The 17841-nt window shown below is 39.6% G+C and overlaps 1 protein-coding gene across 1 annotated transcript in view; it reads left to right on the top strand.

Annotated features, from left to right (window-relative positions):
• Window positions 1-16172, top strand: part of SLC38A11 (solute carrier family 38 member 11) — a 41885-nt gene extending 25713 nt beyond the window's left edge. The window contains exons 8-12 of the mRNA XM_074966830.1: window positions 5776-5846; window positions 6684-6845; window positions 9171-9283; window positions 9990-10121; window positions 14036-16172. Coding sequence (XP_074822931.1) covers window positions 5776-5846; window positions 6684-6845; window positions 9171-9283; window positions 9990-10121; window positions 14036-14284 — 727 coding nt within the window. The 3' untranslated portion in view covers window positions 14285-16172. The remainder of the gene's footprint in view (window positions 1-5775; window positions 5847-6683; window positions 6846-9170; window positions 9284-9989; window positions 10122-14035) is intronic.
• The last annotated feature ends 1669 nt before the right edge of the window (window positions 16173-17841 follow it).

Below are 17841 nucleotides of genomic sequence, written 5' to 3'. Positions count from 1 at the left end.
CGGGGTAGCGTAGCTGGGGGGGAGCAGGGGGAGTGGCCGCTCCCCCCACTGATTACATCAAAAGTGGCGCCTTAGGCACCAACTCCATGGGTGCTCCGGGGCTGGTTGTCCCTCAAGGAACAATCGGTTCTAAAAGGGCTTCTAAATTTAACAACCGGTTCTAGCGAACCGGTGAAAACTGGCTCCAGGTCACCACTGCCTACACACATGCTAATAAGTTTACCAGCGCTAACCCTAACCCTAGCATGGATTCTGGCAGGAACAGTCCTTCAAACCCTCACCCAAGGCTTATTCCTTGTGATTACTGGTTTATCATAGCTTTAGCTCAGAACAAGCACCCAGACCCTCCAACCCTACCCTAAGGATTGGGGTCCTCCATGGACCAGGGATCCTGTCCATTTTGCTGAATCAGGAAGAAGGCCCTAACCCAGTTTAAAACCAGGCTATTTATCCAAGACCCCTTGCTTTGTCTGTTAGCCCAGGGAGAATCTAGTTTGAGCTCATACATGTTCACTTTTCCAGGGCTGGGTTCCTCTGGAGATATTACAATCTGAGTGAATTTGCCTACTCACCCACTGCAGTTCTCCCATTTACCATTCCCCTGGAAATACATACAATTTCACAACAACACATATGCAATTTTATTTTTAATACACTTGACCGAAAGGTATTAATCCTATTCAATAACATTTAATTTAAGTCAATAAAGTCCATTCAGGATATTGCAGGAAATTGTCAGTCTGTCACAACCTACCATTAATATTATAATGGAAAGGGTTTTAGGATCATAAATCTTGGTTAGAAAGATTTCACAAATTCTTTTTGAGTACACAATTCTGTCAAAGGATAATATAAATTAGTTTTCTCCATGTCTGTGTGCTGAAAAAAATCTGACCTCCAGTTGCAATAGAACTAAATTGTTACAATGCTATCGTGGTTTAGTTTTAAATATTGTTAATCCATTTCCATTTCAATACGTTAGAGTGCTTTAATAAATGTACCATATTTAGTAAACTGGCCAGCAATGAATAGCTATGTCTAATTTAATTGCTGGTGTCCCTGATTTGAAATTGTCAGTGTTGAACAAAGGATGAAACTGATTCAATTTTCTTGAAAAATAATTATTTTTTATATTTGTACAAATCAAAATTCTCTTAGATTAACATATATCAATGAAAATAAAGCCTGACTAAAGCCTCATTTATTTTTCTCCCTACCACTAAGTCATGCATTTAGACAGAATATAGGCATTAATTTTTCAATAGCTTGGCTTTAGTTGGTATATCTTAGCTTCAGTTGTGGTGGCTGTTTTTAAATAATTGATAAATTTTGTGATTATCTTTGATTTGTTTCATGAGCATGTATCTGATGGCAAGGAACAGAGCAACCATGTTCCCAGTAATCTTGCTCCTACCTTATCTCCAATATACCTCATCCTGACCTGAAATACTATTGCAGTTAAGGTCCTGAGTTTTTCTCCTGTTCAGAGAGAACCAATCAGGCTTAATAGTGTAGTAGTTCTGTGATGTGTCGCTGTATTAATTTAGATGGAATAAAGGCACCCGAAGAGTCAAAAGTATTAACAAGACCTTGTCTCTGTCCAACATTAAACAGTTTTTAACAAGATTTGGGGTTTGTATATAGAGACCAAACACACCATTAAAAATCCTTTTAACCCTTCATTAAAGATACAGAAAAGAAGGAAAAACAGAGCATTTGAAATGTAAAGTATTAAATAAAGCCTTCATTGTAATAATGGCCCTTTAACCTTTAGCTGGAGAGAGTTTTTAGAAGGGAAAAAACCCTCAACTGACAATGTCTCACATGGTAATTTGTGTCCTTTTTTGGGGGAGGAGTTGAGATAGGCTGGAGCTGCTGCAGTTCCTGCTGCTGTTAAAGTCTGATTCCATTTCCTAAAAGACAAAACAAGATGAACACATGCAAGACGGGAGAGAACAGAAAAACAGAGATAGAAAATGCACCTTCTGTCTCTGGTATTGACTTTCACTTGCAATCTGACTGCTGGAAAAACACAGGCACAACACACAGTCTTATCAGCTACTGTGAAACCTGGCAAATTTGTACCAGCATCTGGCTGTTACAGGACATTGCTTTTAGCTGTCTTTCTGGTCACAGGCTTACAGCAGTATTGCAGAATACGCAATCTTGGCCGCCTAAGGCAGACTTTTATTAAACAGAAGGCAAAAGAAGATTGGAAAAAAAATTAAGGTGGGGAAGGAAAAGGAAACATTGGGGTGGGAGAGGGGAAGGGGAGAGAGTCTCACATCCCAGGTGGTGTGTGGGATTCAGATGAAGCCAGTAGAAGTGGCAATGTCACCTGGGTCTCTCTCTCTGGCCCGTTCTGGTCAGGACAGCTCTCAGGATCAGGATGAGAAAGGCCTGGGGCCCCAGGAGATGGTGGGTCTGGCAGCCATGATGACGAAGCTTGCTCTAGTACTGAGATTCTCAACCTTTTTCTTTCTGAGACATCCCATCCCGCCCCAACAAGCTATAAAAACTCCACGGCTCACCTGTGCTACAATAACTGATTTTCTGCATACAAAAGTCAGGGCCAATGTTAGGGGGTAGCAAGCAGGGCAGTTGCCTGGGGCCCCTGCAAAGCTACATTGCTCAGGCTTGAGCTTCAGCCCTGGGTGGCAGGGCCCAGGGCTTCAGACCCCCATGCAGTGGGCTTTGGCTTTCTGCCCTGGGCCCCAGTGAGTCTAACGCTGACTCTGCTTAGCAGACCCCTTGAAACCTGGTTGTGAGCCCCGGACCTCGAGTTGAGAACTACTGCTCTAGGAGACAATTTTTCTCCCTAAGTCTTTCTTTAAGGAATCAAAAAGAGAGTAGTGGGTGAGCCCATTCCCTCATGATTTTGTCCACCGTGGCCTAATTTCTGACACACCAGTTTTCGTTCATTGATTTTTGGTCTCAGTGTTCTTGTTTACAGGCATGATCTTAATATAGTCCTTGAATTATACTAATAGGCCTCAGAACCCAGTACTGCTACTACTCATATCAATAAATACATTTATTTGTTTACATTTGAAAGCCATTTCTTTACTTCTCTTATGTATACTATCTGCTTATTTTTATAATAGATTATTGCTCACTTAAGCTATGTCTGCCTCAGGCTAATGTCTTGCCATTCCTTTATGAGCAGTGCAGCCCCAGCAGTGGTAGCAGTTGTGGAAGCACAAATGCAGATAGAGCACTGGTGCTTTTGCTATTTTGTTATCTCACCCCACTCAGAGCAGGTAGTAGTAAAGCTGGGGGAGATTTCCCCAAACAAGCTAATATAAACAAGGATATAAAGGCTGGAATATGCTTAGCCTCTTCTTCCACAGAACTTCCTTTTTCTCTCAGCCTCATCTGTTCTTCTTCTTCCCAGTTCTCAGCTGAAAAAACAATCTGAAATCATTAAAAAAAAACCCAGTACTGTAGTAAAGACTGTACGCTGTCCCTGTGAACCAAGAGCTCAGCTTGAACCAGTTCTAATAAAATATGTATATAGGTCTTGATAGAGAACAGCATTTCAGCATATACTTACAGTTAAGAATATGCTTAAAACCCTTTCACTTCAAGTTTAAGTGCTGTCATGAATAGGGATACTTTTCTGAATCAGGGCCAAATATGCAGCTGGATCTAATAAGCCATATTTCTAAGATGGAAAATGAAGATTTTACTATTTGGTCGATATGAATTTAATAGTAAAGGAATATAATTTATAAATAACCCCAGCATTTTTATATAGAGAGGCTGGAATAATCAGGTCAATGCTGTTATTAAAATCTGTTCTTAGGGAAAGCCCAACACCTCTCAAGAAATCGGAAGATAATGAATGGGGAGGAGAGAATGAACAAAAAAAATTAAATAAATCTGTTTTGAAAGGGTTTAAAAGTTTGGCAGCAATAATATCTAAAGTAGCACCTGCCAAGGAAAGTGCGGCTTGAAAGAGCTGACTTAGTAACAGAGAGGAGGAGAGAGAGAGAGAGAGAGAGGTGGTGTGATGGTTGTGACATGCTGTTTTGCAGTGAAGGAAGAGTACAGCAGCTGAGGCAGCAGGTGGCAGCAGCTTCCCCTCAAAACAAAGTGGAAATTGAAGCAAGCAAAATTAGCAGCAGCTAGCTGTATGGCAGCATTCTCCACTGTAATGCCATTTTGTCTGTTCTGTAGAACTTCTGTAAAAGAAGTGCTCAGTTGGCATACAGCTGCCATCTGGTATGTGAACAGATTGCATCTTAGAAAAAGGGTGTTCTTGCTTCTCCGTTTCCCCAGAGTGTGCATCAATGTATATGGAGCATCTAAATTCGTTTTACAGGATGGAATTTCATGTATTAAACTCTGGATCTGATTTAACAAAGTTTGTTGCCAATTTTTGTTTCTGGGCCTTAATCTAAGCTGCGTTCTGCCATCATTCCCTGAGTATATTTTAAAATGGAGATTGACAGCAGTTTAGACTGTCAAGACTCTGTATAATAAGATGATAAAATTATGCACAATTTAAAAAATACATAAATCAAAATGGTAACTGCAGCCCAGAGACAACAGGTCAGACATGAATTCATGTAGTGGAAACTGTTCTGTTTGACTGTTGATTATTTCAGTACATACACTTAGGGTTTGCCTCCATGGGGACTTATTCGTAAGGTGAATTTAATTCCCTATGCAGACCCTTCTACCAGAATAAAAGAGTGCATTTTTGTTTGTTTTAGCTTATGTTGCTTTGGAAGCAGTTCAAGCTAAACTGAAAAAAGTACCCTTATTCCTGAATAAGAGTGTTCACATGGGGAGTTATATCAATTTAGCTATTGCAGTTTAACTGTATATCAGGAAAAATCTCATGTTTTGACAAGCCCCTAGAATGAAATGTATTTCCTCTGCATAAAATTTGAGTAAATTTAGGGGAGAAGGGGCAGTGTATAAGGGGAGGAGGGACCAAAAATCCACCAAAATCTACCAACCAGGGCTACAGCAGTTCTCCTTTGTCCCAGCTGGCTGCTGCTTTGGCATACGGTCACTGCAGTTCTTCCACACCACTTGTGGGGGGTTGATTGGAGACACATAATACGGAATCCCTTGGCTCCTTCCTTATCCTACCCCAAATTCCTCCACATGCAGGACTGTTCTCGTTGTACTTCCCCAGAGCCCTGTGGTAAGAAACAAATTTAAGGATGTGCTAAACCTTCCGTACCAGAGGGAATATCATTCCCTGAAGAACAGACCTATTTGGGACAGTGGGTTGCACAAATGTGAACGAGGGCAGAATTTGTCCCACTTGGACTAAAGCCCTAGGAACAAATGTGGAGATCCCATTGAAATCCTCAGGATCTACATGTGCAGATCCAGAGGAAAAATCTGCCCCTTAATATTCAGAGTAGAGATCTAAGGTGTTATTTGGTTAACCTGACCCCATATGGGGTCAGCACCATGGCCTTCACTGTCCTGATTGCCATTTCCAGGTGTGCCACTTCTTTGGATGTGGTAATTTATTTTTTTTTTAAGTTTCAATACCAGAACTGTTCATTAAAAGTTCTGGCACATCATTGCCATAAGCACTCCCAGAAATGATATTTTTATAAATACAAGGGGGAAAAGGGATATCTCTGAATGACAAGCATTTTATTACCAAAGCATCATGATCTAATGTGCAAAGGAGTTCTTTTCAGAAGGATCTGCCTAGCCTTACTGTGTTATATGTAGTATTTTAAAATAATTTTAATCATCGATCACCTTTAGGGGACTTTCAATTAAAACTAATTTCTGTTTTAGACCCAAAACAGAGACTGCCTGGATATTTGCAAAGTCTAATGCAATACAAGCCATTGGGGTGATGTCATTTGGTAAGTGTGTGTGTGTGTGTGTGTGTGTGTGTAAACATCTCTTCTCAATTTGCAGTCAGCCCTAATGGTTGAAATAATTTTACTTTACGTTTGGACCTGCATGGCATATGCATTTTCCTTTTAAGTTTTTACCATAGTGTTAAGCTGGTTTAGGCAAAATTAGAGCTAGCCCTAATCTTTTTCCATTAGCCAGAATTAAACCTTTATTCAGGTTTGGATAAATATCCTCTGATATGCATAGTCCCCACTCTAACTTCTATTCCCACTGTTCTGATATCCCTCTGTAGGCTCTAGTGTGCTGATACTCTGAGGTCTTCCTATTATTTGTTACTGCACAACATGCCTGTCGTCCCAGAGTGGGAAATGTCACATCCTCTGGATTTTTTCATCTGTACATTCTGGGGCACAGTTAACAGAGAAGCCCCTGACAGGATCAAGTGGTAGTTTAGGCTCCAGAAATCTAAGTAGTTGTTGTGGGTCATGGTGTAAACCTGAAGGGAGCACCAGAAGGAGGCACTGGACATTGAAGTGGAATTGTGAGCGGGAAGCAGTGTCTGGGGTTGGCAGGGGAGAACCAGGTGGCATTGTAGGGGATGAGAAGTGAGAATCATATGGCTGAGTGGAAGGTGGAGACCCATGTAGAATGAGATAAATATCCAAAACGTGAAGCCGTTTGATGTTTGCCATGCACTGCACCATTCATTTGTATTTATAATAATGAATTGATTTAAACTGTGCTATATTTCCCTGCCCTGGAGTCCACAAGCTTAGCATGGTACAAAATTTTTATTTTTAATGAAACGTATGTTTGTTTTTTAATTGCCATGTGTGTTTCAGCATTCGTTTGCCATCATAACAGCTTTTTAATCTATGGCTCTTTGGAAGAACCCACTCTGAGTAACTGGTCTCGCATCACTCATGTGTCTGTCTCACTCGCTCTGTTTATCAGTGTGCTGTTTGCTGTATGTGGCTATGTGACATTTACCGGTTACACAGAAGGTAAGATACTCTACACATCTATTTTTAAGGTTTGGCCTTCTGACACTTTCCACCCTTTTAGTTTGAGTTCAGTTAACTCCCTGCAGGATAGAGAGAAGAGGAAATGCCAAGCTGATCATTCTTTTTATTTATACTTGAAAAGGAATGTCTGGGATTTATCCTTCTTACTTAATAGTCAAAAAATATGGGAGTGGGGTGAGAAGCCAGCCCAGGGTCTATGCGCTTGTGGAAGATGGTGCAGACCCAGGAGCAGAGCCCTGCTGGTGGAAAGTCCACGCCAAGGAGAAACATTAGCACAAAACTGCTTCCTTCTGTTGGAAGGATTGCATGGGATTAGTAAAGCACAAAAATAAACAGCACTGCCCATGAGTAGAGCATGGCCAGAGTGGATGGGGAAATATGATGAGTACATATAAAAGCTTAAATAGTTTCCACACATCCCCTCCACACGCTCTGCTGGCAGTGCTCTTATAGTGGCTAACTTAGAGCTGTTTCCCATGCGCCCAGCAGAATTTTGACGGAGTGGAGCAATGATACTTCCATCACCTGCACTCCTTCAGGATGAAATTGCCCTGGAGTGCAAGTGGTTAAGGTGCCACTAACTGGTATGACTGACACACACAAATCTCTGTGGAAGTTGCTGAGGGGGAAAAGAGACATTCTGGGAAAGTGAGGGGGGGAAAGTCAGCTTCCCTTCTAGCAGCGAGGAGAGAGGGAGGTTGGTGTGTGCAGGGAGCAACTTTCTGTCTAGTATTCCTAAAAACATACCGTCTTTTGCCTTGAGGATCCTCTATCTAAACAGGGTTTAAATTTTTCATATGCACAACTCGGGTATGTACTTTCTTTGAAACTGCAGCCTAGATTATTAATGTCAGAAATGTACCATAGGGTTCTCGCTGTCTTTGAAACAGATTTCACTCTCTTTCTGTCTTTGGGAATGAATGGGAAGAGGGAGGTAAGCATTAAGGGAGGAAGAAATTTGTTACATACATCATTGTTTCTCAAATCAGCCAAACAATTTTAGAGACATTTCTTCAGTGGTTTCACAATTCTTTTACAGTCCAGTTTAAAGCTGTAAGAGAAGGTTTATCACCTCATCTTTTTGTGGCAGACAGCAGCATTTAGCTGTGCTTGGAGCAGGGGATTTTCACTCCCTTCCTCCCCCTCCTCCCCACATTTGTTTATCCAGGAAAGCAACGTACTCTAGTCATTGCGTATACCCATCTTTCTAGCTGGACTGGCTGAGTACAGAATGACTAAAAATATATATTTCAGGACTGGGAAAATCATACTTCTCATTTTGTCTGTGTGTGTGTATATATATATATATATATATATATATATATATATATAAAAATACTATACACTATAGTATATTATACACTAATTCCATCTCATCATCCATCTTTTTCACCAGTTCCCTCAATCTCTTCTTTCTCCAGAACAAATCTGGTTGTTTCTTGAGCTCTACTGGACTCCTCAAAGTAGCAAGTCATATATAGTATAATGGAAATCAGAGGTGGAAATCACCTGGTAGGCCATGTAGGTATAGTCTTAAGATTTGTTCATGTTCCATGGTAAGTTAGTCATTCAGCCTGAACTCGATCCCATGGTCACCTTTCCCCAGGTCCTTTGCTATAATCACTAGGTAAGGTGTTTACTTGAATTGTATAGCGGTATAGTAGTAAACTGATGCAAAAGGAATTACCAGTTAATAATCCATATGTTTACATAGGGCTTTGAAGGTTTGAAATCCCCCAGTATAGTGTTGCAGCTGAGATTAGATCCTGTAATATGATACACAGGAACTTCAACTCTTGAGCTGTACCCATCTAGTCTTCCTTATGTGATTGTTCTTGTCCTAAGAATAACAAAAAGGAAATCTGTTTGTTTTAACCAAATGTTTTTCTTTCTAAAACTGTGTCACATACCGATTAAAAAAACAAACAAACACCAGAAGCACCTTTACAAAGTCATCTAAAAAAGAAACCTGCAAAAAATAGGATGACAATAGGCTTAACCCTGTAATATGTGTATGATAGATAGATAAGTAAATACTCAAGTGGAAATGATCTTGAGAACACAAGAAATAATAGAAAATGCTGTTAATGTCGGGGTAGTGAAAGTTAATTTTGAATGTAATTTGTGATTATCTAATCATCATTTTCTGATTTATGTCTCCAAAAGTGGGTCAGAAAATCTCAAGTTTTTGTGTACAGTTATTCTGGTGATTTATCTCTCTATTTGCATAAGTGTAAATGTCAACTAATAATTAGCCACAGTTGTCATTAATTTGAAATAATTTCATTTTTCACTGTTCTCTAGGAGATATATTTGAAAACTATTGCAGAGATGATGATCTTGCTACATTTGGAAGGTTTTGCTATGGAGTCACTATAATCCTGACTTTCCCCATTGAATGTTTTGTGACTAGAGAAGTGAGACATTTATCTCTTTTTCCATGATGTTTTAATCATATGATTAATCTGTAAATTATATGGAGAGATCTGTCCTAATTGCAATTACTGACTAATCTTATGTAAATATCAATACCTAATGGTCTGGTGCATGCTAGCTATAGCATTTAGTGGGCTTTTTCTTGTGATTTCTTAAACTTAATATTGTTTTCTTGAATACTGCTGCTTAAATTCTCAGTATGGTGTAATGGAACTGGCATGTAGTGAACTCCAGTATGGTGACTCACACAGTATAGTATGCAGGAGGTGGTTGCAGCTGATTGGGGCAGTGGATATATAGTGAAGTAGAGGGAAAGTCCTGGAATGCTTCACTGTACTGTAATTGATTAATAGGAAATCTGTAGGAAATCTTTTCTTTTAATAAATGACTTCATGGTAAGAAGGTTTCACTATGTTTATCAGGTGAATGAGAAGAGCACCACTATGTCTTGAAAATATAGCAAAGTCAAATGTTGGGGTTTTTTGCATAATTTTAATATGAAACAATTTCTGGTAAAGGAGGGACACCTCTCACTGAAGTCAAGAATTTGAGATGGTTGAGAGCCATAACATTCTCACTGCTCCTTTCAGTTGCATTATAAATCATAGCATATAGAATTTAAAACATGCTGCTTGTTAAAATAAATAAAGGGCCAAAGTAAAGTTGCAAACTGTGTTTTCATTTCAGGTAATTGCCAATGTGTTTTTCAGTGGGACCCTTACTACCATTCTCCATGTTGCTGTGACAGTAATTGTTGTTGCTGTAGCCACAAGCATATCTTTAGTGTACGATTGCCTTGGAATAGTTTTAGAGCTGAACGTAAGTGCACCTAATGCTCCATTATTTACTAATCACTCTTTAATATAAATGAAATTCTGAAAAATGACAGTATTCTTTTAAATGTAACATAGTATAGTGTTAACAGTGTCACAGAAGGAAAGGAATTATTTACCTCCTCAGAAGTTAAGATAAAAGAACAATGTCCTGAAGCTAAGGAAGAAAAGTTCAGGCTGGATAGTCAGAGGACTTTCATAACCTTCAAGAGTAAATCTACAGTGAAATAGACTTATCAAAGGATGTGGCTGATGGCTATGGGCCATGACTACCAGTAGTTAAGTACAAATTAGATAAGACAGTGGAGTATAATGGGATCTGTTAAAATGTTGACACTTGTTAGGAAATTTTTAGAGTTACTGCAGTATTACAGGTATCTCACATTGAGTCATTACATCCTCTAGCCATGGCCCTGCCCCAGGTAGTGCTGCTGACTTTGAGCCTGGATTTCTGTCAAGCTCCTGGCAGAAGGGCAGTTGCAGCCAATTTCTTCCACTACTATTGGACTTTCCTTTGCACTTGAGCCACCACCACCGTCTTCACTATGGGAAGGCCAGAGTGTGGGGGGGTCCAAAAATGACCTCATAGGAGGGAAAATATATCTCTTGCAAAGTGCCATCCCTAAGACTCTGAAACTGCCTCAAATTGAAGGCGGAGGCTCCAAAGCCGGGGATTCAGTTTAAAGACAGATACTAAGGTTTTTCTTGTCTTTAATACTTACACAACACAAAGTGTTAAAGACTGTGTAACAGAGTAGCTTGCCCAGTAAGTGAAACTGGCCTCAGCGCTCCTGTTCCAGGCCAAGTGTTCCCAGATGGGCCAATTAAGAGGGCAGGGCAGCATTTGGGGAGCAATAAGAGGCCTGGTGAGATCTAGTGAGAATCAGAGCAGACTGAGTGAATCAGGAGCAAGGTAGGAGAAGACAACTGCCAAAGAAAGAAGGTGCTTCCTGGGAGAAGGCTAAAGGTAGGAGAGCAGCAAGAGGGATTTGCTGGCTGGTGTCTCCAAGCCAAAGAGCTAGGAACAGATGGCTGAAAGGAGGAGGAGCAGCAGCAGCAGCAGCAGCAGCAGAGGGAGTTGCCTGCTGACCCTAAGCCAGAGCCAAGGGCCAGAGAAGGCTGAAAGAAGGGAGAGCAGTGGAGGGGCTTACCCACTGGCATCTCCTTGATGGAGAGCTGGACCAGAGGAATGGTAAAAGGAGAATACTCCCAGCAGAGAGGCTGGGGGATTCCCTGCTGGAAGGAGCAGGGTTTCACCCCAGAAGGAAGAGGAGTTTTATTTACACTGGGGTGATATGGACTATGTTTTGGGATATATTCTGGAGTACTTACACCATGTTTGTCAATAAATTGTTTGGGACTAGAAGATAAACTTGCATGGAGTTACTGGGGACTCAAAAGTGTGGGGTCTTTTTTGTTTTGTTTTTTTTTAAAAATAATCTTCCATATAAGTAAGGATTCCATAAATATAATAATGTTGTCCCTTTTAGCCCATGCAGTTAGCCAATATCTGAGTCCTTGCCAGGTTGTTTCCATTGGGAGAAGAAGCTGAGTTTGGTATCTCTTTGATGTAATCTTGTTTGTTTACAAAAATGTACACAAAGTCCTGTTTCCCCGAACATAGTAGAAACAAACAGGAAGCAGTTTCCTTGTTCAGAAAGCCTAGTCTGCCTTCTCATTGAGTATTACGCCTAAAAGAATTTCTGTCTCTTGGCTTCCTCCCAAGCACTATGATCACCACCACTTCTCTTGCTGTCAGCTCACTTTCTCCCTGCTTTTTGCTTCTTTTAATCCATACACAGATACAGCTGCCAATAAATCAATTCCCTGTGTTTGCAGTCAGACTCTAGGAAACCCCTTGGGCACAGGGTGTAGCTTCTAGGCCTTGCCATGGTTGTCCATGACTTGGGCAATTGCTTCTGTTGTTACAGCTATCACTAAGCAAAAGGGCCATTTAATTGCTCCATCATGTAGCCCTAATGAAGGGTGCATAGTACACCCATCAACTTCTACTAGGTCTGTAACTGATGACTGCCAATAACACTTCCCAGCATGACAATATAAGTAACAAGAAAATACAGATGAATGAAACAAAGACACATTAACGTATGGATTTACTACACACCCTGCACTCTCTATAATCAACAAATTTCTGGGTACTCTTAACTGAAATTAATGCAGACTACTCATAAAGTGTGTGTAAGAGGGTGACAAGTTCCAAAATCATGCACAGAAATGCAGAGCTCTCTGATGGCAAATGATGCGTGGCTGCAACAATATTTTAGCCTGCACTGGTGCTTTATTAAGAAAATACTTCAGCACACGCTTAACTCCATACCTATCCAGGACAGCACTTAAGCATGTGCTGGATGTTTAGTTAGTTTCCTTAAAAGTTCAGCACATGTGTCATAAATGTAAAGGGAAGGTAACCACCTTTCTGTATACAGTGCTATAAAATCCTTCCTGGCCAGAGGCAAAACCCTTTCACCTGTAAAGGGTTAAGAAGCTAAGGTAACCTCGCTGGCACTTGACCCAAAATGACCAATGAGGAGACAAGATACTTTCAGATCTGGAGGGGGGGCGGGGAACAAAGGGTTTTTCTGTCTGTGTGATGCTTTTGCTGGGAACAGATCAGGAATGCAAGCCTTACAACTCCTGTAAAGTTAGTAAGTAATCTAGCTAGAAAATGGGTTAGATTTTCTTTGGTTTAATGGCTTGTAAAATAAGCTGTGCTGGAGGGAATGTATATTCCTGTGTTTGTGTCTTTTTGTAACTTAAGGTTTTGCCTAGAGGGATTCTCTATGTTTTGAATCTGATTACCCTGTAAGTATTTACCATCCTGATTTTACAGAGGTGATTGTTTTCCCTTTTCTTTAAATAAAATTCTTCTTTTAAGAACGTGATAGATTTTTTCATTGTTCTTAATATCCAAGGGTTTGGGTCTGTGTTCACCTGTACCAACTGGTGAGTATTATCATCAAGTCTTCCCCAGGAAAGGGGGTGTAGGGCTTGGGGGGATATTTTGTGGGAAGACGTCTCCAAGTGGTCTCTTTCCCTGTTCTTTGTTTAAAACGCTTGGTGGTGACAGCATACTGTTCAAGGACAAGGCAAAGCTTGTACTTTGGGGAAGTTTTTAACCTAAGCCGGTAAGAATAAGCTTAGGGGGTCTTTCATGCAGGTCCCCACATCTGTACCCTAGAGTTCAGAATGGGGAAGGAACCTTGACAACATGCATAACTGTTGGCCTGAACAGGGACGCTTTCCTGACTCAGGGTCTGTGTTTGGAGGCATTGCTCAACAATATTGTTCTGAGCAGCTGCTAGGAGCAAGTTAAACTGCTGCATTGATGTTTATCATGCACAGGGAGCTTTTCTTGTTTTACTGAAAGGTAAAAACTTTAAGGAAATCCAAGTAAGTGTTTTGTGATAGTGCATGAAAGAACCGTAAGGATTAATGAATAATACTGCCCCTTTACATTTCTTCTAAAAGCCTGTCAGGAAATGTTCCTAAATATTTCATATGATAAAATATTTCAAAGCTATTCAAAATGTGGGATTTACTGTACTTCTGGAGCTGACATTTTTCATGTAATTTTGGCTTAATAGAAAGCAAGTTCATGTAGGGCAAAATTTCACCCTGTTACAGTAAAATGAATAAGTTGTAACTGTTTCCTTCATCCTGAGACATTTCAAATTATAGTGCAGATTCCTTTGCAATCTGTTTGGGTTTTGATGATTGAAACCACCCTGAAGAAAAGCCACTATTCTAGTTTCATTTCATAGAAAACTTTTTGCACAGATCTAATTACAACCATTTAACTATAAACTAATTATAAATGTTTGTTTTGTGCTGGAGATGTGAATATATGCGCTTATGGGTTTTTTTGTTTCCTCCTCCCAGGGGATTCTCAGTGCTATGCCACTTGTTTTTATCATCCCAACAGCATGTTATCTGAAGCTGTCTGAAGAGAGATGGAACCATTCAGATAACCTAATATCCGGCCTGATTCTTACTGTTGGTGTGTTAGTGATGACAGTTGGATTTGTTATGACTATCTTGCATCCCCAAGAATGTAGCCATGGAAAAGAAATGTTCTACTGCTTCCCTCATAATGCCTCTCTTTACAACAGTACACTTCCGCCTTTTTAGATAACTTGCCAGTTCTGAGTCTAAAGGGCCTGTCAGTCAGTCCATACTAATTTAAGTATGACTGGGACAGAGTCCTCTTATGTTTTCATAGTGACTAAGAATCTTAAACTGTACAACTATATTTGTGTATCATGTTTTATGCTATTGTCTTTTTCTAGATGAGAATTAAGCTTTGACTTTTAAGATTGTGAAATGCTTTAAAGTGCATTACATCAAACGTGACTATTCAGTAGAGCCTCACTAAATTGGATGAATAACTCAAAAACCAATGCTAAGGATGTAATTTTGCAAATTAGCAAATTAGTAATCAAATACAATTAAAAAACATAGATTAGGCATCTCAAAGTGTACTTTCTCTAGTCCTTTAACAAATGGAGTTTTAGTTTTAATTACTTTTGGTAACTCTTCACAGAATACTAGTAAACGTACTCTAGTGTATTTTCTAAAAGCCCTGAAACTATATTATTAAGAGACCTAACCATACCACTCTGCTATTAAATTTTTGCTGAGAAGTGGGGATAGCCCTGTGAATGTTGTCTGTGATTTGTAGTGTATCTAGCTTAGAGTGAAAATCACCTTGGGGCAGAGGACCAATACAAATGCAAGACTTTTGTGCATTTAAATACTCAAAATAGGGTTTAAGTGGGATTTTTGTTGTGCCCAGACTGTGTTGGCTCTCTGCACGAGTGCAGTTTTACATTCATTGAATAGTGAATTACAAGGTTGTTTGCTGTGTTTTTATTAAAAGGATTTTATATGAATAAAATAGCATTGGTATTTTTTAAAATGACTGAAGAGATAGTGTGCTTTTAAAACCGTCACTATGAGATTGACAGAATAGAAATTGTAATTTATAGGAATCATAACTTACCTTAAATTAATAAGTGAACTTATTGCTTATGAAACCTGATGGTGATAATGCTGTAGTTTCAGCAGGTGCTGTCTGATTTTCCCCATGGAAGTCTGCTAGTGAACTGAAATCTCAAATTCCATGTCTCTCTTCAGTACATTCCATTTGTTCAGCAGAACTCTACCCTGTCTGAAACAAATGGCAGAATCATATAAATGCCCAAGCTCACTTTCACTTAGAGGATTTATATCAAGGTCGATAGAAGACTAGAATTCACTTGTAAATAATGTGAAGGATGAGCCTGGCTCCCCATTTTATTGCTGAGCACTTGTGTTTTCCATCCAGATCAAATGGTTTGATCACCTTCTTGGCTCAATCTGTGTTTTCAGTATCTTAAGGTCTTTATGCTACCTCAGCCAGAGATGCTTTGATACTGCTTAACACTTTCAAACCTCAATGCATAAGTCAGGTTTCGAAATCCATATCTAGACAGCTAAACAGGAGTGGTCTGATTTTCAGAATTGCTGAGCCCACCTGCAAGTCCCATTGACTTCAAAAGAAAACCAGGCGACTTCTGATCAGGATGTCAGGACCTAATTTAGGCATCCAGGTTTGAAAATTTTGCCCACTGTCCTTATTGCTTGAAAAACAATTTCAATCAAAACTTTTAACCCACAAGTTTGCTATTATGGCAGAAGGCACTAGATGTTGTTACACATAGTTTTACAAGTTGTTTTTCTTACTGTGTGAGCACTGTTCAGTCTCTGAAGAAATCTTTGTATTGTAGTTAGTTTTGTAACGTAGCTTCTTTGTGGGGAAGGTGGGAAGCTGTTGAAAGAATCAGGGGAGTTTACACACTGCCTTAAGCTCCTTACCCAGAGTTGATTTTTAGGACAGAATTACTCCATGAGAGCCAGGCATTGGTGTTTTGGCTGAAATTACTGAAGAGAGGAATTGCCTGAATGCTTTTGTGACCTACCTCTATTCCTGGACTGCTGTATAGAGTGGAAATAAATAAGTTGCACTAAGAAAATACCCAGCCCCAGTGTTGCTCAACTTGAAAGGCCCTGACTTCTGCTATCTTTTGGCAAAGAATGACCTTATGTATCTTAGCAGTTTAGATTCTGCCCTATTGCTAAATTTGTATCTGATTTTGTTTAGACTTTTCAATAAAAGGAACGTTCTCTGTTTTGTCATCTTGATTCCCTCAGCACCCACTTCATTATACTCAGGTAGTTATTGCCTGCTTTGTATTCCCTCAGCCTACTGCTGATGAAAAGCTTTTAAGTCAGCAGTTACCGGTATTTATTAATCTTCCTATCATTTTTGTGTGTCTACTCAGTTATTCTTTGCTTGCTTGAAGAATTTAATAGCTTCAGTTTAAAAAGAACTGATGGGGAGAATACATACCCATATTCCATTTCTGATTTGCTTGTTCATGTGTCCAGTCAACAGATTGCTGGATATGATGCTGCCAAGGTATCCTGTTTAATTTAATGGTGTCCTGATGACACTGTGCTAATATGATATGAGACTTAATGTATTTAAAATTTACAAAAAGTAGAAAATAAATATGATGTGATGCTTAGCAAGTTGACCAATAAAAACTGAAGTCTCACTGTTCAGTTAAATGTCCATGTTGGTAACAAAACTACAAAAAGTCTTCCCCTCTTACCGCCCCCCACCCCCACCAAAAAAGGGGCATATTACTGTGTACAGCACAGTTTTTACTTTAGAAAAAGAATATATCTGAAGTTGAGGTTCTCCCAGGCATAAAAATACTAAACAAGGAAAGTCAGATGATATGGATGCCATAATTTAAAATTAAGTACTGTTCTGCTAATAGCTTTACACAAACTACAATTCCTTCTTTTCCTACACTATACACTTATCTGTATCGAAGCTGTGCAAGTAATGAAATACTGTGACCCATGAATTCAGATTAGTAAAAGGGGCATTATTACCACCTTTGACCCAAAATGTCACACTGCATAATGTTATCAACTGCCAATACAGAATATTGATATGATGTGATTTAACACAAGGGAGAATTATGAAATAGATTCCTGCAGTAATCCTGCAACATGCTGAACACCTTTGGTAAGGTACTAAGTGCTCTCCACTTCAATTGACATCTGCTCATTGTAGGACTGGAGCCATCAGTCATTTCCCTGAAGTCATTGCAGAAATTCTGTAGTATAGTCTATCTGCAGTTAATATGGATACCAGTTACAGGGTGGGGGACCCTGTTCTGGGAAGCAGTGAGTCTGAAAAAGTTTTGGGGTCATGGTGAATAATCAGCTGAACATGAGCTCCCAGTCTGATGCTGCCCTCAAAAGGCTAATGCAATCCTTGAATGCGTGAACAGGGAAATTTCTGTATGAGTAGAGAGGGTTTTTTCTTCTGTGTTTGGTACTGGTGTGACCATTGCTGGAATACTGTGTCCACTTCTGGTGTCAACAGTTCTAGAAGGATGTTGACACGTAGAGGATTCAGAGAATAATCACAGGAATGATTTGAAGGATTAGAAAATATGCCTTTTAGTAATAGAGCAAAGAACCTCTATTTATTTAGCTTAACAGAGAAGGTTAAAGGATGACTTGATTACAGGCTATAAGTATCTACATGGGAACAAATATTTATGGTGCTCTTCAGTCTAGCAGAAAAAGGTATAACATGATCCAAGGGCTGGAAGCTGAAGCTACAT

This window comes from Natator depressus, chromosome 11 (genome assembly GCF_965152275.1).
Source record: "Natator depressus isolate rNatDep1 chromosome 11, rNatDep2.hap1, whole genome shotgun sequence".
Lineage (NCBI taxonomy): Eukaryota > Metazoa > Chordata > Testudines > Cheloniidae > Natator > Natator depressus.
Note: the sequence above shows the minus strand (reverse complement) of the source record. Positions and strands in the feature narration are given on the sequence as shown.